The 25,003-nt window shown below is 39.4% G+C and overlaps 1 protein-coding gene across 1 annotated transcript in view; it reads left to right on the top strand.

Annotated features, from left to right (window-relative positions):
- The window catches only part of LOC308392571 (transmembrane protein 132D-like), a 37,578-nt gene extending 16,700 nt beyond the window's left edge, over positions 1–20,878 (top strand). Inside the window, exons 5-10 of the mRNA XM_080875652.1 lie at positions 3,128–3,271; positions 9,548–9,756; positions 15,064–15,244; positions 15,486–15,599; positions 15,687–15,878; positions 18,690–20,878. Coding sequence (XP_080731778.1) covers positions 3,128–3,271; positions 9,548–9,756; positions 15,064–15,244; positions 15,486–15,599; positions 15,687–15,878; positions 18,690–20,174 — 2,325 coding nt within the window. The 3' untranslated portion in view covers positions 20,175–20,878. The remainder of the gene's footprint in view (positions 1–3,127; positions 3,272–9,547; positions 9,757–15,063; positions 15,245–15,485; positions 15,600–15,686; positions 15,879–18,689) is intronic.
- Positions 20,879–25,003: the final 4,125 nt, after the last annotated feature.

The following is a 25,003-nucleotide window of genomic DNA, read 5'->3' as shown; positions in this document are numbered from 1 at the left end:
AGAGGAGATTAGGCCAGAGTGGACACACCTGGGGATCACAGCTGAACAGAATCTGACTGACGAGACAAGAGAAGCAAAACGTAACATCACACACACACACGAGACTATCAAAATAGAACAGGAAGTAACACACACATACGCTGAGATCTAGACTGAGATGTGAACTTGACACTGGGACTGGAGATAAACACATATGGAAATATGACTGACTGGGGAGACCAAAGGCAGGGCTCTAGAGTGCGACCAATTTGGTCGCAAATGCGACCAAATTTTTCAGTGGTGCAACTAAAAAAAAATATATTTGGTTGCACCTGTGCGACCAACTGTTCGGGTAGCAAAAAAAAATAAAATAAAATAAAATCTGCAACCTTCCCTGTGCTCAACAACAGACACACATTATGCCCCTATCGTGGACTAAACCAATCAGAGATAGTAAGGGGCGGGACCTCTCTGATTCGCCGTGGTCCAGTTGAAAGTGCAGGTGGAAGTGGGAGGTGAGTAGCTCGAATAAAGCGATATCAATTCATTAAATCCTGAATCAACTTTTAAATATAACTGTGTTTTGCCAGAAACGCCAGATTCTCAGATTAAAGCCCACAAAACCATTTCAACAACAACCAAACAGCAGATGAGAGCAGGTACACGGGTTCCACACAAAGACGTAAACACAGAACGGACCCGACGCATCAGAGTCAGCTTTGTCTTTCTTGGCTTTCTCACCCGACGGCCCGTAGACGGACACGCTGTCGGAGCTTAGCGATTCTGATGCGTCGGGTCCGCTGTGTTTACGTCTTTTTGCGCTGATTCTGAGCTGCAGGTTTTGTCTCTCCAACCAAAATTCACCGAGCCAGCAGCAAAAGAAGCAGCAAACTGCGCTTCACATTTGATCAATGTTGTCATGAATTTTGCTGTTTTGCTTCCACGACTATTAAAATCACACTTCATGCACAGCTAGCTCTCTCTCTATCTCTCTCTGTACTTCAAGAACAGTTTCCCGTCTCCAATCTCTGTTTTCTGTATTATTCATTCACTTATTGCCCACCAGTCTACTGTTGTTTACAGCGCTGTCGGCTGCTGTCTTTTTCTTTTCTTTTTTTCACTTAAATGACCTCGGACAAGAAAGCCTATTTTTTCTGTTGTTCAATACTGAAGAAATTTAAACTTTATATGCAGAACATTGTAGAATATTTTTAAGGTTATCTGCTATAAAAAGCCAGACCAGGAAAATCTCCTTCATATTTTTCTGTGTTTTATTCTCAGTTACTTTCACACAAAGGCATCTGCTGTGATGTTCACAATTCTGATGAAGTCAGTACTGATAAATGATCAGAATTATAATATTTCCGACTGTCTGAGGCTAAGTTGAATCGAATCGGGACTTTGAAAACCGGAATCGAATGGATTATAGAAATCAGTGATGATACCCAGCCCTAGTGCGCAGCCTAGGCACGACAGAAGTGGATGTAGCTGTAATAGGAAAAGAACCATTGCTCACTTTTCTGTTAAGTTAAGGCCTGATCCTTCTGAAATTCATAGCCAGTGCTCTGACACGGTGTCATCAATCTTTGAATGCTGAAAAAGCACAGTGTATCCAGAAAAACACATTATATTATATAAATTATTATAAAATTTGTGTGCGCCTAACTTTTGTGCCGGTACGCCCATGGCAAAAAGTTAGTCTAGAGCCCTGAAAGGATGAAACAGAAGAATATGGGAATAGGAATGGATAAACATAGGCACACGTATTAACTTAAGGCAGGAAAACTAGATAGAACAGAGAGACCAGATAAACATGGGAACATGACTGGGGATAACAAAAGGATAACAAAACATGGAGACTAGACAAGAACCAGAAACTAAAAATAACAAATTCTGTTTCTCTTCAGAATACAAAACTCTAACATTTCATAAATTCAAAAGAATGAGTAAGGAGTCCAGAACAAGCTCAGAAACAGCCTTGAAAATCCAGGACAATAAGTTCCTTATTATCATCCTTATTATTAAAAAAAAAATTAAAAAAAGAAAAGAAAAAGGCAACAACATGGTGTTTGAATATAAGTGTAATTGTGCCCCATACCTTAACTTACATAATAATGAACTTAGAATTAAAAATATATGTGTGTATGGGTTTTAATGAGGCAGCACGGTGGCACGGTCGTTAGCACTGTTGTCGCACAGCAAGAAGGTCCTGAGTTCAATTCCACCATCAGGCCGGGGTCTTTCTGTGTGGAGTTTGCTTGTTCTCCCCGTGTTTGCGTGGGTTCTCCCTGGGTACTCCGGCTTCCTCCTACAGTCTAAAGACATGCAGTTATTGGGGATAAGTTAATTGATCAGTCTAAATTGCCCATAGGTGTGAATGTGAGTGCAACTGTTTTTTTTTTTTTTGTTTTTTTTTGTCTCTGTGTGTTAGCCCTGCGACAGACAGTGGTCACCTGTCCATGGGTGTACCCTGCCTCTCGCCCTATGACAGCTGGGATAGGCTCCAGCGCCCCCCGCGACCCTGAAAAGGATAAGCGGAAGCAATTTTAAAGCATGATAATTAAAATATGTACCTGTATGTTAGTGTAATTTACAGATCTGGTACATTGCTTCTGCTCTCCGACACTCCCTTGACAATCATGTTAAAGTAATAATATTAAAAAGTTCTATATACTATAAATACTATAGCTATAGTATATAACTATAATAACTATAATATTGTAAAGTTCAGTTCTCTCTTTTTTTCTTTGCACAGTCGAGGAGCGTATCAGGTCACATCTCACTGCATGTTATACCTGTATAACCGTGCACGTGACAAATAAAGAATCTTGAATCTAAAACAATACAAAATAATCTTAAAAAAAGATCCAGAGTCAAAAAGTGCATGTTCTTCTGCGGCCGATGTGTTGCAAGAGGGGCAGGATGTTTTGGGAATATAGTTAGAGCAAAGATTCATCCCTTTGGAAGCGCGTGACTCTTTTCACTCTTTCAGCTAATATCTAGGAATTAGGCTAAAAATGTTAACAAATGATCCCCAAACTACTAACTTTGTGGCTCTGTTTCTTTGTACACAACACCAAAAAAGCCATGATGTTGTGTTAGCCTAGACTGCTAGCATGTGCTTTATTTGCCCTTCTTTTTTGCCCAGAACACAGATATGTTGAATACTGCAGTACTGACAGGAAAAAGAGTTTCAGTCCCAGTGAAAACTCTCGCTGTTGAGGCCAGTGGTTCAGTCACTGACGTGACCGACTACACCAACTGTAGATCTACAGATGAGGATGTGCTCAAGGTAAGTCAAGAAAACTGTTAGCATGGTTTCTCATTTTTCTGGTTCGTGTGTTTGGCTTTTTAATGAGTAACCTAAGTACCTATGCTAGAACACATAGTGTTAACTGTGTATATGAGTTCTGTATTATGCATGAATAATAAATAATTACATAAAAAAAAATCTATATCAGCTAATGCAGTTATTACAGCAGATGTAATTGAAGAATTGATGTAATTGATGTAGATACTGTTTTGAATTGAATGAAAATCAGGACTCACTTGCACAAAAAGTGAAAGTGAATTTTAATACAAAAAAAGAAATTGTTCATGAGTCGTTCTGGTATATGCCTCTAAGACATCCACTGTCACTGTGGCATCACACACAACAACCTCAACTCTAGTGTGTCAGTGTGTGTTAAAGTATTACAGACAAAAGCAACCTCTTCCAATATAGCACAAGCTTATGCTCACACCACTCAGCTGTGATTTGACCTTTGTGCAATGGATTCATGTTACTAGGACAGAAAAAGAAGTGAGGGTGACGGAGAAGAACTGGAAAATTAGAAAGATATTTGTTATTTTCTACCAGACAGCTGACCTGCCTGAGTGTAAGGCAGTAAGTAAACAGTAAGAGAGTGGGAAAGAGCTGAAGAGAGTGAGACTGCGTTTGTAATGATTTTCTGTATCAACTTAATCCAGTTATTATGTGTCTCTGAATGAATACCTTATGCTTCCTGTAGTCACTGACTCTCTTAATGCAATACCACTAACTGGGTGAAGTTGAAGGCTAAAACCACAGACGTAACTCTTTATAGCATAAGCGGAACAGACTGAACCTTTATTGGGGAATTCAGTTGTATGTAGTATATGCAGATGGAGCTATATTACACATTTTCCAAAACAAACCTATGCACTATCCCGTACACAGAAAATATGGGATGCATTGGCACTGTATAAAGTACTGGAGGGAAAATCAAATGTAATCAATTTTGTAATCAAGCAAATCACTCGAGGTTAAGTTATATCTTTCATATCCAAAACAACCGTTCATATCTAATTTTATTTTACTCTGAAACGCTTCCCTTCCTGTGTTGCCATGCTGGACAAGGATAACAGTGAGATTTCAACCAGTTTTACAGACGGGGGAACATTTCTCCTGGGACAATGACGAGCAGTCACCAAAAATCAATGAATCTGGGATTTCTGATCCTGCAAGAACTGAGAGGGAATCCCATAGCATTCACCCCTTCTGCACCAGTTAGATCTTTAAACTTGCAGTGGTAATAGGCTGATGCAGCCTGTTTTTTAGTCCTGCATGTAAAATAGTTATTGTAGATACACCATCAGTGGTTTGTTATGTGAAAATGAAGGCGCATTACTTCTTCTCTTTATGCTAATTGTGTGTTTACTCTGTTTTTGTTCTTGACCTTAAAGACTAACAATGACTGCGATTACTGTAATAATGCAGTATGACATTAGTGACCCTTTGAAATAATCAGCCATTATTTTTATTATTATTATTTTTAATGTATTTTATTTTTTTATTTTTCTTATTTTGAGAATGCATAATTGTGACCAGTGGGATAATTTCATGCAGCATATCTGAATTAACATATTTCTTCAATGCAGTCTTAAAAAAACACATTGGATATTTTTAGGCATCCCAACACATTAACACATTTAAAACTCTGGCTTGTTCCTAATCTTGCAGAGACCAATTGCTAGAGAAATGTCCCATTCTTGTCTGATATAGGATTATAGCTGCTCTGGTTTGGGGTCTTCTATGTTGTATTTTTTTATTCTAGATGGGCCAAATGTTTTGAATAGCTGAAAGGTCTGGACTGTGGACAGGCACGCTGACCACCTGGACTCTTCTACTTTGATATCATGCTGTTGGAATAGCTGCAGTATGTGGTTGTCTTTCTGAAATATGCAAGGTCTTCCCTGAACACATCATATGTTGCTCTAACACCTTTATCTATATTGATGGTGCCCTTCCAGATGTGCCATGTTTTCCAAAAAGAATTTCAAAATTCAATTGGTCTGACCACAGAACAGATTTCCACTTTCCTTCAGTCCACTTTAAATAAACTTTGGCCCAGTGAGGACATGAGTGTTTCTGGGTGTTGTTGTTATATATCTTAAAACAAATATTGCTGTATTTCCATATTTACTGCAGCTGATAGATTGTTGTTGTCCTTCAAGCATGCCATCAACTTCTCTGTTTTTGGTCAAAACCTTAGAGGATTCCTGGAATTACCTCATAAAATCCTTTTGTTAGAGATTTTAAAAATACCATGTGTTCCTGTCTGTATAAACCGTGTTTGTATAAACTTAATATATATATCCAGCACCCAGGCTGAACACAGCTTTTGTGTTAAAATATTATACTGACCTTTTATCCTATAGTTCTAATGCATGCATTCTTGTCTCATGATGCGAAAAGGAAGAATTAACACTTTTCATGTAGTACTTTACTAATGCATTGATACATAGTTTTTTTTTTTTTAAACCCCTCTAACCTGAAATAGTTTTATGGTGAATTTAGGAAGCATAATAATGTAACAGAAAGAAAGCAATTTACACAACGTGAAGTTCATGGACTGCCCATTCCAACACATTTCAGCAGTCTCCCAAACAGAGATCAACAGAAAACAACACAAGCTGGGAATGGTAGATAAAACATTCACTATTATTAAAATTCATTGCTCTGAAATATATCTGATAGGCTGAAATATGCAATAGGCTGAAGTACAGAAGAAAAGATGCACAGTTAAAAGAATAAAACTGCAGTATAAAGAATATCTAATTGTGCAATTTCAATTTCCTCTAGTTAACATCCTTCTTTTCCTACTTTCCAATTATCTTTTTATAACTGCATGTTAAAGTAATAAGTAAATACACAGTAAAAGTTTATGCAGTGGAATGAGTTTATTCAGGTAGCATTTTCTCATGTCTCTCACAATACACTGTAAGCAGGACCCACAAATCCCCGTAGTATTTTAAATTACGTGTCATGACTCAAGTTTTATGCATATTTAATTGTCTGGACACCAGTAAAATCCAAGGCAATATCCTCGTTTTGAAAATAAATGAGGGTCAAGCGGTCCTCCTGATGCCTTCCTTGCAACAAATTCACAAAGCTGGCAATGCCACTGTGTGCCTCTGATCTCTTCGAGTGCTCCTTATACCTCACACCTTCAGAAATCCCTGCTTCCCTTTCTAGTCATAGTAGGAGAGGGGGAGGCGGGGAGATGACTTGGTTAGGCCTTTGTTTGAATTGGCTTGAGAGGCATTTAATAAACACAGAAATAATGTATTAATTATAATTGATTTTACACATTACTCATTACTTTTCTTAAAAGTAATGCATTTTTTTACTTAGCTACTCCCCAGTGGAGGTAATTCAATGCACTCTGCAACATAGCCTAAAATAAATTGTCATTGTTTAGGTTTGTTAACAAGTTAAAAACATTCCCAAAGGGACTTTAAAACATGTACAGGGAGAAACGGCGTATACAAACCTGACTGCACATCACTCCTTTTGTTACCTGCTAAAACTCAGGCTGCTGGGCTGCAAGTCAGCATGCACTCAGCTTCATCAAACAGAGTTCTTTGCTAGCTTTGTGTTTGTATGCAGTGTGTGCAGATGGTTGCAAAGAACCAGTGTTGTGTTAGCAGTATAGCGCAGCTTTTTTCTGTCCTGGACATAGTTTGTGCTTTATTATTGTGCTCTTTTCTTATTGTGCAGTGTAGATACTATTAATGGTTATATCTCAAAAACTGTAGACCGGACCACCATTTTTCTCCTCCTTGGAAATTAATCGAATCCGGTCGTTAAGTGATGTTGTGACGAATCCTACTTCCGGGCCTAAAGTAGTCTGCGTTTAATATGGCTTTTGTGTTGTTAACATGTTTAATGTTATGTATTTTCTTCTATTTAATCTCAAAAAGCTCCTAAAACAGTCAGTGATCGCTGTTGACCTCCCTCGGCTTTTATTACCGCTAATCATTTATTTAAGCTCAGTTTTTAATACCTTAGGATGTAACTACAGCCCAGCCCATGCAGCAGTATAATGAATGACTAACCTTGTATTGTGGGTGGATTATCTCAGTTGTTCTCCTGGCTGAAGTTTGGTCCTTTTACAGCATCCTGCCAACTTTTATCGAGAGGAAAAAAAGTTAGCTTGTTTATATTATGCTAACATAGCTGTGTCGCTAGCGGTCACGTAGCACATCATTATATACCAGCTAGCCAAACTTCAGTAACCCTACAAACGTCACTGCTGTTTAGTTTTCTGTCTTCATTTATGCTGGAAGTGATAACAGAGCTGTACGTTTTAATTTGGTTCCAAAACCCCGCAGTCAGGACATGCTATATTGTATTTAGATAGAAGCTAGCGAGCTAACTCCCTGCTAACTTCTAACTCCGTTAAATATCATAAATTCCGTTTTCATGGATGCCTGGATGTTAAACTCAATTGTTACACCTGGTAGAGCAGAACGCTGATCATTCTATTAAAGATGAAAGACTTTAGACAGTTTTTCAACTCTCAGTAATGCCATAGTGATCGTTTGATATATGGACCTGCAGCGGAGTTTAGGCCCAGACACGGCTAGTGACGTCAGACTGAACAACCGGATTCAGCTGATTGAAGAGCAAGTGTGTAGGAGAAGAAACGGCATATTGGACTGTATTTTTAGCTGTCTATCATGTAGATAACTGAAGCTTGACACATGTGATAACATAACTACAATTGTAATGTGGTTACTGGGTTTAGTAAAGCAATACAGTACATTTATATTACTATATTACTTAAAAATGTAATGTGATTGTATAATTGCTACTTGTTGGCTCTTTAAAATATCAAGCTTTAGTTTCTTGTTTATGGACAGCATACACCCAGTTTGGTTCTAAGGATCTTTTGCTACCACCTTTTAATTAGGTTTAGTTTATGTCTTTCCACATGCTTGGTAAGCTTTGATATCAGGGTGTGGGTAGTTGTTGCTGGTCTGTATTTTTTTTTTTCTGTCACACTCTTGTCCCTTGCTGGAATAAATTTGAATTAATGTTTGTATCTTCACCCCTTAAAATTGTGGGCTGCTCTGCAACTTTTGACATGATAAATAGTAAATCTAGTAAATCGATAGTTTGAAGTCTGCACATTATACAGATAATTGAAAACATATGTAATAAGGTGACAACATAACTATCTGACTAGCAACATGTTGCAAAAAAATAAATAAATAAGAAAATCATGTTTATATACAACACTGTTCAGGCCCACGGACAGTCATTTATCTAAGTCGGATAAAGGATCAATGAGGTGGGTGAACATTTACAACTGGTGCATTCTTTCCTGTGCTATCACATGAATGAGGGGTGGTAAGTTAAAAAGAAATGCGTTTGATCTATTTGCTAGCAGTAGATATAGCATCCCTCATCTTCCACCGTCAAATCGTCTGCTGACTATAGAAGAGGAAGTTGAATTGGAGAGCTGCCCAAGAAATCTGAGTCATGAACAGTTAGCATGATGAACTGCCCTCTGTCATCATTTCCATGAGAGTTCAGCTCGACTTGCTTCAGAATTCATTCCTCTTGCTTTTTCCTCACTTTTTCCCTCCTTCTTTTTGCCTCCCTCTCTCCAGTGCTCCATTCTATTCTCCAGTCTAGTGCTCTCCAATTACCTCTGTGGAGCCACTGGTTTGTTAAGATAAGTACGGCGGCAGTGGAGATAGGCCTCCAATCTTAAATAAAACACACCAACTGCTGTGTCTCACCTCATTGCGCTCGCTGGTGGGGATTGTGGCACTCCAACCTACAGTAAGGCATTACAGGAACAGTCATAAAGGAGAGCTAATTTACATTCAGTAACAGTTTCATAGAGACCACAGATGTGAATTTACATGACATAAACACAAACACGCTGCAATTCCCAGGCCAGACTTTGAAAGTGGTGTGAAATTAATAAAATGTTGGTATGTGTGTGGTTTTGCCTTATTGGGTTTGGCGATTCTGTCCCCTCTACCCTCTCATCATATATATATTCAAACTTATTGAGTTTGCATAGGCTTTACATTAAAAGACCTTGACCAGGGTACATCCAGAGAATATTGATTTCACATCACTAGATGACAGTCCAGTCCCAGTTCTGGTCAAGTGACTCCTGTGTACATTTTAAAATAACTTTCTTGTTCGGTATATTTACAAAGTTTTCGAGCAACTCTGAGTTTGTGAACCAAGACATACTTCTTGAGGCCTTTGTTCATTATCTTTCTTCTCTATTTTTCTTTCCAGGTGTCAGAGCGCTGCAGCTATGTATATCTAAATGGGAAGGAAACCAGAGGGAAAAGTAGGATAATGCTCAACTTTACATATGGTTTTCTGAGTGCCCAGCTGGAGATGAGTGTATGGATGCCCCGTCTGCCCTTGCGTATTGATGTGGCTGACCCTGAGCTTAGCCAGATCAAAGGCTGGAGGGTTCCCGTTACTACTGGAAACAGGAGGTAAGGCCTGACCAACTGCCGTACATCTATTGTTCCTTGGGGGTTCTGTTACCTTCTGTCACCTGCCTTACCTGTAAGACTTTGCTTTGAAGTACTGAGTCAAATACTAAAGCTTTTTTCTGCATAAAAGTTTACTTATGCATCATCAATAAAGGTTGGCTAACCTCATCTATAGCATAGAGAAGAATAAAAGTGATGTCATGACTGGCTTCCAAAGTGTTGTTTATAAGCCTTGGCGTGAGTGTTTCTGCCACCTTGACTGCAAAAGAAGAGTAAAAACAAGATGTAGAGAGGGGTAGGTCTGACTGTGAAACCACGCACTCATTGGCTAGCAACTTGAGATTAACAATTTTTATATGATAGAGAATTCACCATTTTGAAGCATGGTATTACCAAGAGTTACAAAACAGACTTAATCTTTTGTTCAATATGACCCAAAATGTTTACAGAGGCCAAGACCTAAAGCCGTTCCCATTGACCTATACGTCATAGGCACGTGACATATAGGAATGGAAGTCTGTTTCCCACCACAGCTAACACCATCCTCCACAAATTCACTGCACATATATATGGCACAATAAAGTGTTATTCTATTATTTCTGGTGTTTCAGATAAAAACCAGGTTTAAGTCTAAAGTTGATGTTTAACCTGTAATAAATCTTTGCTGTTTTTTTTTTTTTTTAATGTTTTTGTTGACACTGGCTCAGAAACAATCAGCTGGTACATGTTGAGACTGTTAATGGTGGTGTTGAATTGAATAACATTATACTGAGTGGTGTGTTTCTAATATCCATCTGTGCACTCTTTACAGTCAGTCATAACAAACAACATCACATCTGTGTTTGGTACATTAGTGAGCAGGCAAGTGTAAAGGCAACACAGTTGCCCTGGAGGTAAAGGTTAGTGGGATTTTACTCAATACGAGTCACTATTTTCCCCACTCAATACTAATGATGATGGCCACCTGATGGGCTGTCATTTCCCAAAACATTCACTACCCAGCTCTGGGCCCAAAGGGACATTAGGTCAGTATTGTGAAATTTCAACAGTGATTGTACTGACTATTCTCTATTTTTCTCTCACTTTCGCAAGTAATAAAGGTGCTCAATGTTATTTTCCATCCTATACTGTGGAATACACTAATCTCTCTCTCTCTCTCTCTCTCTCTCTCTCTCTCTCTCTCTCTCAATAGATAGATAGATAATATAATGGAGGTAAAACTTAAGGTCAGACTTCTTATGGGTTTTTCATATGTTTATATCTTAAAAAACTATGTAGGTTCATGGAAAATTTTCACCTCAGCATGTTTTTTACTCTTTTGGTTTCAAAATAAACTCTTAAACACTTGTAGAATGTAAAACACTTGTAATCAATGAACACTTATACTGTTTAATTAACACTAATACTGTGATTATTGATTTGCAGCCTAGCAATCCTAAAAAGGCGTGCTGGTTTAAGGGTTATTGAAAAAACGAATTGAAAAGTGAGGAAACATAGAAATCTCAATGTTTTGTGGTACAGTGTTTTTAAAAGCTACTCTCTGAAATCTTAAAAATCAAGGGCAAAATATACATCACTGTGCAAATGTCTTTTACCATCTTTCATTTCTTTACATTTTTCTTGCAGTGATTTAGTAAAGCATATCCAAACATACATGGAAATAAATAATAAAGAGCAAAAACAGAGTTTGCGTAGTTCTAATGAGCTTGAAACTCATAGGTGGTATGAACACTTTGTCAGCACAGCCTGAACTCTCTTAGACAGCTTTCTTATAATTAAGTAGCTTTTAGCTTCTCCAGACTTCTTGAAGGGCAGTCAAAGGTTTCTTCATTTATCTCAGATGCAGATGGTATTGCAAAATCTGACTACAGTATAACCTGTGAAGTCATGGTTAGACTTGTAGTCAAGACCGCCTAAACCAAGACAATACCAAGACCAGAGGGTATCGAGACCAAGACAAGACCAAGACAGACCGAGTCAAGACCAAGACAAAGTCGAGACGCGACCAAAACCAAGACCGAGACAAAAAAGTCTTAAACTGCAGCCAGATGTTGCTTCGTTTACGGGTGTCAGGCATATTTGTGTTTTTTGCGATGCACTCGCACAGCCCTCCTCACCGCTGTCTACTGTCTTACTCGTTTACTGAGAGGACAGACACAAGCTCCACTTGACTGTCGCGTCTCTCACCCTCTCTGTTTTTGATATTATCCTATATCCTCGCATGTGATTGGCCACAATATGGAGGGATTGGACCATAGCTGAGCCACTGTGTGAGAGCTGAGCAGTGAAAGGAAATTAAGTGAGGAGCCGGCTCTCGCTCAATGGGAGTCGACTCTTCTGATTGACTACAAAGCACTCTCTAAACATGGCTCTTCGAGCCGATGCTTTTGCGCATGACACATTATCAAACATTAGGTTGTGTGTCATGGATACTGTTGACTCCAAATCTCCCGACCACTGTGTCGATCTGAGACAGCAAGACCGAGACAAGACTGAGGAATCCGAGACCAAGACAAGACCAAGACCAAAGTCCATCGAGACCAAGACAAGACCAAGACCATGTAAAAGTGGTCTCGAGACCAAGACCAGTCTCGAGACATCCAACTCTAGTCGTGGTTCAGAGTTTTCAACCTTAGTTGTTCACAGGTTCTAAAGAAGAATCAACTAATAGTTGTTTGCAGGAAAAATTGCAAAGATCCTTGGCAGTTTTTTTTTAAGAGGAAACAGCGGCTTTGCATGGTCAAGTACTCGTGTTATCAAAGGTTTGGAAGTATGGGTACCCATGAAAGCTTTATTTGTCTCTCTTCATTCCATCTCTGGCAGTCCAGCATTCGCACATCATAACAGTTTACAGCGTGTCGATATCTTGAATCCCTAAGATGCTGCCCAAATGCATATTTAGGGTTTAAACTATAAAAGTTTGTCACAGTTTGCAGGTGATCTAGTAAAGTCTCTGTAACCTGCACAAATTTTACGGGTTGACATGGATATACTTTTCTGCATTCATAATTCAGTCAATTTTAAAGCGATCCCCAACAACACTGAGTGAAATGTAGCACCAAACTGTGACAGAGCATCCACCATTTTTTAGAGGTGGCTGTTGACATTCACTGTTGCACTTCTCTTCTGAACTCCTCTGTACATACTGACAACCATTGTAACCAAAAATGTCCAGATTTGGATTTGTCACTCTCTGTTGCCACACATTTTTAAACCACTGGTGGATTAATGAGAAACTGTTTTTTTTTTTTGTTTTGTTTTTTTTTTAGAAATATTTCTAAACTTCAAACTCTTGTGTCAAAAGCTGAGTTAGAGATGATTATTCATGCCTTTATTTCATCTCTTCTTGATTAGTGTAACAGCCTTTTCAAATGTTTGAATAAGAGGATCTTGACCGTCTCCAGTTGGTACAGAACGCTGCCGTTTTCTGTACCAGAGAGCCCTGCGTGGTCAAGTCCCAGCCTATATTTCTGACTTTCTAGAATCCTACACCTCTTCTCGCAGTCTGAGATCTTTCAGTCTAAGGCTGTTAACAATCCCACAAACTCATTTTAAGACCAGAGGGGATAAATCCTTTAGAGTTGTGGGTCCCTGATTGCGGAATTCCCTCCCTCTGTTTGTGTTGTCTTGATTCTGCTGATTTTTTTAAGAAGCAGCTGAAAACTCATTTAATCAGACTGGCTTTTAACTTGTTTTAGGTTGTATGATGTTATATATATATTCTGTTTTATGTTTTTATCTTCTGTGTTTCTTATGCCTGTTTTTATTGTAAAGCACTTTGTAAAGCACTTTGTAGTTTTTGACCTGTGAAAGGTGCTGTATAAATAAAGTTTATTCAGCCTTTTCTCTCTGTTTCCTTTGAGAATGGCTTCATGAAAGATTGAAAGACTCAGTAAATAGTAGATGGATCTGCTGAAGGGCCAGATGCATTTCTCAGGCCTTGTTTCAGGTCTTTGGTGGATGTGATTTTCAGATACTGTTTATTTCTTGTAGGTAGTGTTTTTTTTTTGTTGTTTTTTTTTTACGGATGTCACTTATTCTTCTGTTCTACACTTGTCCATTGCACACCCACCTTGTGATATGCCAACTTTTGGTTTATAGTTCTTTGGGAATCACCTGTTTGGTGCAAAAATATTATTTTAATGCCTATTAAACTGTGTTATCTTTGACATTTTTTAGACTAAACAAAATAAATGGGAACAAATAATGTATTTTGTGATAGGGAACTAGTAACAAAGTGCCTAAGGACACAATTTCAAACAATTTCTTTACTAAGCTTTAGTTTTTATGTGCAGACGCAACCCTGGTTCATCCCTGGGTGAATGATTCATAGGTCAGTATTATGAAGTGCAAGAACTGGATAGAGAAGTGAAAAAGCAGCCAATGTCCAAAAAACTCTGAAAGACTTCCAGAAAGCCCGGAGAAATATTTCTCATGACCACTTTTAAAAAGTACAAAAAAGTCTGACTCCTTGGTAGCAAAATATAAAGAAATGAGGGGTGGCTCAAAAGTTCTGAACAGAACTAGTACAAGTATCTTATGGAGCAAAAAATAAGTCCTGTTCATTCCCTGCATATGGAAGGCCAGCAAGATGCTGATCATTTTCACGAACTAGATTTAAAGTAACTTTGCTGTCTGATGTTGAGTCACGCTGATTTAAGCAGCATTTCCATCACGTTAAGCTCTCACCTTAGGCTATATAATAATGATGTTTATTGGGACTGTAGCTCTTGACAGGAACTTTGCGCCTGCAGTGTAAAAACATATTCTCCAACCCTCCAGCACACCTGTGGTGCAGTGTGTGGCAGACCAGCTGCGTGTATGATAATTATATGATCATTGCTGAGGGGTTTGAGGATGGTTCACAGCTTAACCTCTATCACCCATAAACAAACCACTCAGCCGTGGGATCCTGTTTAATTTCACTTCAATTCATTTAGCGGAAAAGGTCACTCAGCATGCATTGTGCCTCTATAATAGCAACAGCTTCACTGCTGGTCTTCGGTTTTCCTTCAGCTCACCAGTCCTTATTGTTAAAGAATAAATAAATTATTTTTTTTGTGTCAGTTGTATGTACACCACTGCAAGCAGGTAGAGATAGCAAGTCTGACTTTGTTGGTATAATTTCTCCACTCTTAACTGCAACACATATATATTTATAAGGCTTGCAGTCATTCTGATAACCTGTGCTAAGTGTCTACTACTGTATATATTTAAACATATTAAAACAGGCAATATACTTCTATAGCCACCTGTCTGCAAGAAACGTGTAGCTCATTGTGTCCCTATGCTTTTTGTGTGTGTCAGGTCTACATGGGACAGTGAAGAAGAGGAGGAGATGAGGAAAGGCAGGGGTTGCATGCTACAGTATCAGCACTCTACTGTAAGGGTGCTCACACCCTTTGTAGCCCAGCCTGACACTGAGGCACTGCCAGACCCGTTAACTGGGGAAAAAACAGTTGAATACTTTCTGGGTTCTGATTGGCAGGTACAAGCATTTTAACATTTCCAAATAAAGCTCACTTGTCAGCAGGTTTTATAAGGCTTGACATGCCCATTCTTCAGTGTCATGCTTTGTAAGTATAGGGAAGTCATAGTAATTATACATGTCACATTTCAAAAGAAGAGGATGATAGGTTTTCTTTATATGCTTGTGCTATGATTAAAAGTCACCTGACCTTTTGCCACACAGTGCTTAACCTTTTTTTCCTGTTTGTTTTGATTGGCAGATAGATGTCACCAACCTTGTACGCTATTCTCTAAACATAGCAGATCCGGATGTAGCTAGGGTGCAGGATGGGGTGCTGCTGCAAGGAAGGGCTGTGGGCACTACCACTGTACAGGTGAGTCATTTACTGTGTTTGTGTGAGTGTGGTGTGAGCATTGTGCAATATCCATCTTTAGCTGGAAGAAGGATGAACTTGTTGCAGGTGCTGTCCCCTCTGACGTCAGCGGTCCTGGCTGAGACGAGCATCAGGGTGGTGGATGATAAAGTGAGTGTGACACAGCTCGGAGTGCAGTTGGTGTCTGGGCTCTCTCTGTCCCTGCAGCTCAGTCCAGGGAGCAACAGGGCTATTGTTGCCACGGCAACCACTAAGGAGACGATCGTGCAGCGCAAACAGGTGAGCAGCTGGAAAATTGTTTCACACAAAAGCATGCCAGTTTAAAGCACATCTCATTTGTTCATGATGATACTTAACAAGCATGAAAATAGAATTTTTCATGCATGTTAATTTGAGAGTTATTCATTTTTAGCCTCACTGCAAACATTTCACTGGGAAAACAGAATAACTGCTTGATCATATGATACTCAATCACATTTTTTTATGAACAGGATTAGTAGATCTACCAAGTGGGCATGAAATGTATTCTAAAATTGAACTGATAACTGATAGAAAATACACTCATGTTATTTGAAGAAGTCCCTCAACACCACTTTATACCAAAACATCCATCCATCTATCCATCTGATTATGTGTATGTGGCAGTTGTTTTTCCATTTGTGTTTCCATCCATCCATCCATCCATCCTTTCAATCAAAGATGAGCGAGGGCCTTTATGCTGCCGTTTTCAGTTTTATCTGATGAATAATATTTTTTATTATGATCAGCCTCATATCATTGTGCAAGAGTGTGCAAGAGTGCCCCTAGAAAAAAAAAAACAAGTTGAGAATCCCTGATATGAACTTTTCTTTAAAATTGCATCTTTGAAAATTCTGATCTGCTGCTGTGGAAGTGTCTATCAGACTTGTCCCCATAGGCAGGATATCATAAGACAGCTTAGCTAAGATCACGGGAACTCAGAATTTGCAGATTTTGTGTGTTTAAATGTTGATTGTGAGAGTGCACAGTCTGTCTTTTTTCCTTCTTTTTCTTAACTTTGTAAGCCTTTGTCATAAAACATCTTTCTGTCGTTGTTCTGTGGAGGTGTAGACATTTAACAAGTAGCCTCCTGGCATTCATCACCAAGCTCCACTGACAAATTCCCTCCTTTTATTAGTGACACCAGCCTGGAAACAGTTATTCAGATGCATGCATAATAAAGCAAGAGCATAAATAACATCATTGCATTCACAGTCTTGTCTCTGTAGTCCAACATTGTTTGTTGTACTCTTAGCAGATTTAAAAAGTCTAACTAAAGAAAAAAAGTTCCACTTTTTCATTTGAAAACAAGTCCTCATACACTACATGTCATTTGTGTGTTATACAGTTGTTTTCAGAAATTTACATATACTGATTATGGGAATGTATGCCATGGTGGTTTTGGTTTTGATGTTTTATTTGAACTTTTTTCCAGGATGGAATGATTAAACAGCACGTCTTTAGTGACTTTAAAAAAAAACAAGAATTAAGTGCACAAATTTGATGTTATTTTAGATTTTCTCTAATCCACACATGGCTAAAAGTACACATACAGGCTCAAATATATACTTATACCTCTACTAATAATTGGTAAGATGCCTCTCAGCAGGTTACACCTCAACTGCATGCTTTTGGTAGCCATTAAAAAGCTTCTGGCATAATTCTGTCTGGATATTTGACCGTCCTTCCTGGCAGAATTGGCACAGACCTCGGTTTTAAGTGTAATCCGCAAATGTTTAATAGGGTTGAGATTGGGGCTTAGGACAGAGGCAGAGGTAGATGATTTACTATGGTGACACCTAAAGGGAGAAGCCAAAAGCAGAAGAAGAAGAAAAGCCTTTATGGTTTGTTATAGTCTGAAACATCCCAGTGTGAGAGCATTGCAGGTTGGCTTTCTCATATATCATGAAGGTTTTCAGCTTCTTTAATCGCAGTCTGAATTTCAAGGATTGCAAATAAAAGTGCAAGAAGAGAAATGCCTTGAGTCATAAATGCACTGTTCAGCATTCATTTAAGGGTTTTTCCAGTTAGGGTTCAGCTGTTCCTGCACACAAGGAGCAGAGGTAGTATAAGCAACATAAAAACATGTTTCTCATTGAAAACCTTTTGAGACAGCCCTTAAAATTACACTTGAACTTGCCATAATAAAGTAGTACGTTATTAACATATCCTAAATATTCATCCTGCAACACAGATATAATGGCCTCCTACAGAAAGAACTTGAATTAAAAGTACTGCCGCAGCAGAGCAGATTCCCATACCAGTGACCTCAGGGGTTTAATAATATTTGTGTTTTCTCCTCGCCTCTTTGAATAGGAGTTCTTTGTGTTCACAGCCTCGACCATCATCTCCAACCACCATGCTGTGTGAAAGAGCGGGAAAGGCAGACAGGGTGCATAGATGATCATTTTAAAAGCTCACTCACACATTTAGCCATGGCAGCCTGCCCATTTTAAACCAGCTCCCTGTCGCAGGCATGGGGCAGCAATTAGGCGGTCCATAGCTGCTGGAACGACAACTCACTTTACCTCCAGTACACAGTGACTGTTGCTGATCTGCCCCGTCAATAACAAACTATTAGAACCATGCCAGTGCCCATGACCAGCCAATTGTGTCTGTGATGGCGGGGTGTTAATGTTTTGCTTAGGGCCATTTATAATGTATTCAAATCCAAAATATAGGTTAGGTCTTTGGCGAGTCAGTAACTCACATTAGCTACAGGAAATAGGTCACTGTGCATTAATGTAATTTGACTGGCCAATTCTGTTCTTAATGTGACCCATGTTAATTAATTTTTCTTTTTTGGGTTTCTTTTTGAAGGACGTTTATAAGACTCTCATAATATCTTTATGGTATGAAATGCAATTCAACCAGAGTGGATAACTTTAGATAAACTACTTACTGGCATTTACTATGAAGAGATTAACATTGATATTATATACTTTAAAGGGATTGGCATAGGCAGTTTAATGTTATTAACAATAATGAGACTATAGCCCAAGGGAGGTATTGATGTACCACTGGTATTCTGACCTGATTTTCTACATATAACCTTTTTTCTTTCTTTCATAGGAAGCATTGGTCAGCTGCTGGGTTTCTTTCAGCGATGGGGCAGTTGCTCCACTGGACCTGTTTGACCGCAGTATCTACTCTCTGACTGTTTCTACCCCAGATGAGCGGGTGGCCACAATACGCCGCACTCCACAGTCAGCATTTGTAGTAGCAGAGGGTGAAGGTGAAGGCCAGGGGGCGCCAGTGAGAGTGGAGCTGAGGATCTGTGAGGAATGCCAAAAATCTAAAAGGAAGAGCAAGCTGGCAGTGGGCTCGGGGCTTCTCAAGATCAACTTACAGAGTAGTAGCAAAAGTGTAGCAAGAGAAGGGAAAGGAAGCACTGACAGAAGTAAGGATTTAAATGGCAGTGCATCAAAAGAGATGGGCAAAACAAGTACTGCTGCCACAGAGATGGATAAACAGCTCAACAGGGCCAACATATCTGATCAGCAAGAGTCTATTCTGGTAAAAACTACCACTCCAACGACATTTTCAACTAGAAATCCACAGGCCCATCTTGTCTGGATCGGAAAGGCAACCAAAGCGCCAAAAGGTTCCACCTATACTGTTTCTACTGCAGCTTCACCTACAAGAATAAAGGAATTAAACTTAAATACACAACTTAGCACTGCCAAACCCACAGCAACAGTGGGTGTTGTCCGTAAAGAGGAAGGGCCTGGGGTAAGTTATGGAAACATGCTTGACAACCCCGATGCCTCTCCTGAGAATGATACTCCTAAGGTAGAAGTTAGACCCGAAAAGGAGCCTCCTAAATCTAAAACTCCCAAAGTAATTGAGAGTGACCTCATTAGGACATTCAAAGCTATGACTGACATGGAAATTGGCATGTATGCCTTGGTGGGGGTCTCCTGTGTTGCCATCTTGGCTTTTCTGCTCAATTGTGCTTCTTATAGTCTCTGTTTCAGGAAACAAAAGACCCCCATACAGGCAGGCACAGCCCCCAGTGGAGACACAAAGGATCACAAACACGACTGGGTTTGGCTTGGGAACAGCAATCACAGTGCTCCTGCCTCAGGTGCCCCGGCTCAAGTGTCCACACTAAAACGTGAGCCTCATTGCCCTCTGCAGTCCCGCCACTCGATAGATTCTATGGGTCATCGCAGCCTGGAAGGCAATCTGCCTACAGTGAGCGCTGCGGCTGTCCCAGAAAGAACTGCAACCTTAGGACGAAGCAGGAACAGCTCTCAGCACCAGCAGTTTCAAGGAAAGGCAATTGACCCCATGGCAAATCGTTCAGCTACCCTACTGGTGAGGCCACACCGCAGTGAACCTCTTCATTCCCCCACCAGTAAGAGAAACCAGGTCCAGTTCACCACCTTCACCACGCTGGACATCAAGCACTTGGCTGCGCTAAAGAATAACGGTGTTGAGTTAGACTGGGCCAACCAGCAGAAGCAAAAGCAACAGCAGGCCCCCGCTGAACCTCAAACACCTTTGCCTGACATGCCATGGCCTGTAGTGAAACCTCTAGGAGAACCCCTGTGAGTTTGTTTAGGTGTGTGTATGTGTAAAGGATGTATAAAAGGAAAACAAAGTCTTTAATTTTTCTTTATTAAAAAAAAAGGGAAAAGGATGTATATGTGATTACGTGAATGACATTTTCTATATAATGTGCAAACCTGTGCACATGAAAATGAAGTGATGTTTATTAGTAAGATTAAAAGAAATTTGCATGTTTTATCCTCTGATAAAAGAAATCTATAGGCTCCGATTTATTTCTGTAAATATTAACAAACACTCTCTATGCTACGTTACTTATTTCCACATTTCAAATTCAAGACAACTGCATTTTCATCTCCTCTTACATTTCAACAGTTCTGTTGCTCCTGCAGAAACAGCTCCAGATATTGCTCAGTTCAGGGTAAAAACCAGTACAGGAGGGACTGTTTCTTGTTAGTAATTCTATTCTTTTCCAGCCTTTTGTACTTTTTGTAGGACTCCTCTAGAGAATACCTGAGGACTCTGTGCAATTTGTCAGAGAATATGCAACATTTATCAAGTTATTTTGAGCAATCTGTCACTACAGTCTCCGCCAGATATTTATTCAAATCAAATGCAGGCTATGCAAATAGTCTTTGCAGAGTTTGAGATGGACATTGTTCCTGATTTTTTTTTTTTTTTTAACAGAGATACCTTGGGCTTCGGGCTTCTCCTGGGAGCCTGCTTCTACAAATTGTAAAAAACGTGTAATCTTGGTCTGTTCTCACAGTGCACATATTCATTCGACTGTAAGATTTTTCATGTGTGAATGAAAATAAAATGCCTTTTTTTCTCTGTGACATCCTGCTTTTTTAAATCCAAAATGTGATGTGTATTTCCTGCAAGATTCTATCAATAAAGAGAAAATAGATTGGTTCTTTTTATAATTGAAAATGGATTTAATTCAGCTACTGTTTTTGTTTTTTTAAATAGTAAAGCGATTCATAGGAAAGTACAGTGAATGGTTTGGATTACAGGCTAAAGCTTTAGTAGGAATCCGTGGGATTTGATTTTGTTTAATCACAGCTGAATGTCATTTAAGGTTGATTTTATCATGGAAATGTCACTCTGACAGCAATGTATTTGTTGTGCCTGCCAGGATTTTGTCCTGCTGTATAAAATGACTTGTACACTGAGAGGATGAAAAAACTCAGCAGAAAAAAACTGATTCTCATTCTGTGTAGCCTGACTGTGTCCCCAAAGAATTCCAGGTATTTTATCAATGGTTCAGGCTTGCATATTATATCTCATGGCTCATTTGTCTCTTTTTCTCCAGCCCCCCTTCCTGTGTCTCTGAGGTGACCACAGCTACACCTTTTTAAAATTGCATTCTGTAACTGTGATGCATAAACAACCTCACCAGCTTAAAGAAGCCCAGATAATCTGATGCCACGCACCTCAGGAATTGGCAGCTTTGGATATGTCAGCGCACATTGTCACTCTCTGCTGCACAACAGCATCGGGTGGATTTAGAGTGTTGATAAAAGCAATTTTAATAACTTTCTCCCAAATTCTCTACCTACAGGCCCAGCGTTTTTGTATGTGCACAACCCGTCTCTCCTTTCCAGTCGATTTATCTGTCCAGCAACAGTAGAAAAAGTAAACAAACAGAGATAAGCGGTGATTTAAAGCTGTCTCTGTGCTGGATCATAGCTGAGCATCTTTGATTGTGGACCTTCTGTATCAAACAGGGCAGAATTCCGAACTCAAAAGTTCAGACACAGAACTGATTAAGATATAAAAGCTGCACAGTTTGTGTGACAACAATAACAAAATATGTCTCACCGTGCTTTTCCACTGAAATGCTGTGGCTTTTTGGAAACCTTTTTGCTGTCAGATTCATCCAATCTCAGTCTCCTACATATAAACTAAATGCCATTTAGATGATGTCAGCGTGAAATGTTTGGCTTTATCACAGTTTTGAGAGAGGATTTCAGTTACTCATACTCTTCATACAAGATTTTGCTGAAAAAGGAGCGGTTGGAAAACAGCATTATAAAGTATAATCCCAGCCACTTTATACTGGCAGTACGGTAATCCACTGAGATCCAGACGCACAGCAGCCATTACTACTGCATATAATGAAATTTGTAAATCATAAATTGTGTGTGAATTTTCAAACGAGACAGGAGTTCCTTAGTATCATTACAGCTCGATCTGTAATCTGGAGCATCAGCTCCCTGTTGACAGATTTAAGGGATTGGGGTCATTGTGTTGGAGGATTAATGTGCATTAGTGGACCTCTATGGCACAGTCCTGATGATGTTGGCCATATGAGACAAGGTCACTTATTTCACGAGTCTGCTTTTCCAGAGGTGGAACACCTGGTTACAGATGGAGGATGGTGCAAATGGAAAAAAAAAAAAAACAACAACTATTTATTACCACAGTGTAACGCATAAAGAGTTTTTCCTTAATGCGCATATATAAAGTACTGTGAAAAAGTCTTCATGTGACCCCTCATTTATTTATATGTTGTTGGGTAAAAGGTGCAAACATACATGAAAATACAATACACAAGAGTTGAGGTCTGTGCTCTGGGGAGTCCAATCCATGACTCTTGTGTTCTGTTGTGTGTTTTTTATCCAGGTACAATTTTACTGAATTAGCGGTGCCACTGCCAATCAGACACTTTGCAGATGGTAATGCATGGTGGATCCAAAACCTGATATTACTTTTCTGCATTCATAATTAGTTTGAATGCTTGAAAAGCATTCACAGTATTGTTCTTCAGCCCATGAATTTGGACACGACCATAAATACTCACAGATGCCATTATTGATTGGTATTCAAACTGACTCTCAAATTTCCAAGCACCACCCGGACGCCTCATCTGTTTTTAACCCATCACTGAGTCCTCATTCCGCTTTGCTCTCTGCTGTGGTAAGTACAATACACTCAGTGCTGGACTGTTTTATTTTTGTGTTGGTAAAAATACATGTCTGACATTTAAACTCACATGACAAGTCCTTTTAAAGTTCAGCAAAGTTAAAAGAAAAAAGAAAGATTAAAAAAGAATGACGTTTCTATGACTTAGGTTTATAAAATTTATTGTTAGCAGCAGTGCTAACGTTAGCAATGTTAGTAACAGTGCTAACATTAGCAACAACGCTAATGCTAGCAACAATGCTAACGCTAGCTATAATGTCTTAGCAGTTGTTACCTGCCAAGAAGAGTATTCCTGTGATAGTTATTGGTGTTCAGTGAGACAAAAGTAACAAATGAGCTTTGTTATTGCCAGTGTGGCTCACTTTTAACAGCAAGAGAGCTAGCGCTGCTAGCGCTAGCTGCAGTGTTAACTCTAGCAGCAATGCTAAGGCTTGCAGAAGTATAACGCTCGCTGGAAGAATTTCCATGAGTTTCACAGTGTACCAACATGTGAACAAGCTGAGTGTGATTTTCCTCAGAGAAGACAGTGTGTCTGCAAAGACCAATGCTGATGGTGTCAAACAGGCAGGTCAACATGTTCCTGCACATGTACAACAGGTATCTTATGCTGATGCTGTAAATGAATGAATGAATGAATGAATGCTTTATTGGCCATATGCAGGTTGCCCCGCAGAGGAATAGGCAGAAACAGTGAACCTTGAAAACCAGCCCTCTGTAACACATGTCTGTGCAGCCAGGCTCATCCTAAATATGAAGACTCTAGAAACAGTCAGTGCATATGCAACTCACTCATATTTCTTGCTTTGATTCATGCGAATGAAAACTTGACTACGGCTGACCTTAATCTGGTCTTGGATAAAGGTGATATGATGTACAAAGAGGCCAAGAAAAGATTTCCAAAAAATATTCATTTGGCAACCGATGAGCTTCCAGACAAAGTTGATGATCGCAGGTCTATATATCATGTTGACATGACACAGCCTTCCCGGTATGGGACATATGAAGAACCTCCAGAGGAAACAGTAGATACATTTCTGATCTTAGAAGCAGGACTGAGCTGCCTGTTGTCAGATGTGCAGTATGCCTTACTGATTATGAGTGGATTGTGTATCGCAGTGTTCAGATCCAATTCAGGCAAATATGGTTTCTTTGATCCACACTCCAGAACACCCAGTGGTCTTCCTCTACCACTATGGTCACGTAATCGTGGTACAGCAGTGATGGTGAAATTCTCACTCCTCAGTGACATGATTAAGAGGCTCCAAGATTCTTATGAAGGGATTGAGATATCACCCTCTTGTACCTATGAACTGAAGCCTGTGCAGTTCTACCTTAGAACTTTTTACTGTTTTTTTTTTTTAAACATTAGCCACTTTTTTCCTTTTCATTTTTTTTCAGTTATCGTGATGTATGCAAAGACCAGAACATAAAACGGTGATGTAGACTACAGAAGGCTATATGCCTTTTAACAGATATTCTTAGCATACAAATAACACAATGTGACATACTTCTTAATTATAAGGGCTCTGCTTATGTTAACTAAGCCATAAGCACCTGTGCGAATTTCACATCTTTGCAGCACCGTAGCAGGTACACTGACCGCTAGCCACACAGTTTTACACTCTTGCATTCATGTGCTCTTTGTACACTCTTGGCTAATTAACTGTGACGTTTACATTACAAGTTATTAACACAGAGAGCATTGAAAAACGTATAAGTCTTACATGCATGTTCGGGTTTACAATTTTCTCTCAGTTGCCCCGTGCCATGTTATGAGCTCCCCGTGACTCCGTGGGATCCGAAGCTGCAGCACTTACTCTGTTCCTGGCATGCATGAATTCAGAGTTAAAAATATGTGGCACCTCCTACTGCACGGAGTGTGTGATATCAAGAAAGACGTCTTAAGAGCTTAAAAGAATATGATTGGACTTCTTTAACCTATCAAG

The sequence above is a fragment of the Rhamphochromis sp. 'chilingali' genome (assembly GCF_963969265.1).
Source record: "Rhamphochromis sp. 'chilingali' genome assembly, chromosome: 2".
NCBI lineage: Eukaryota > Metazoa > Chordata > Actinopteri > Cichliformes > Cichlidae > Rhamphochromis > Rhamphochromis sp. 'chilingali'.
The sequence above is the reverse complement of the archived record's forward strand: the minus strand, read 5'-3'. Positions and strand labels throughout refer to the sequence as shown.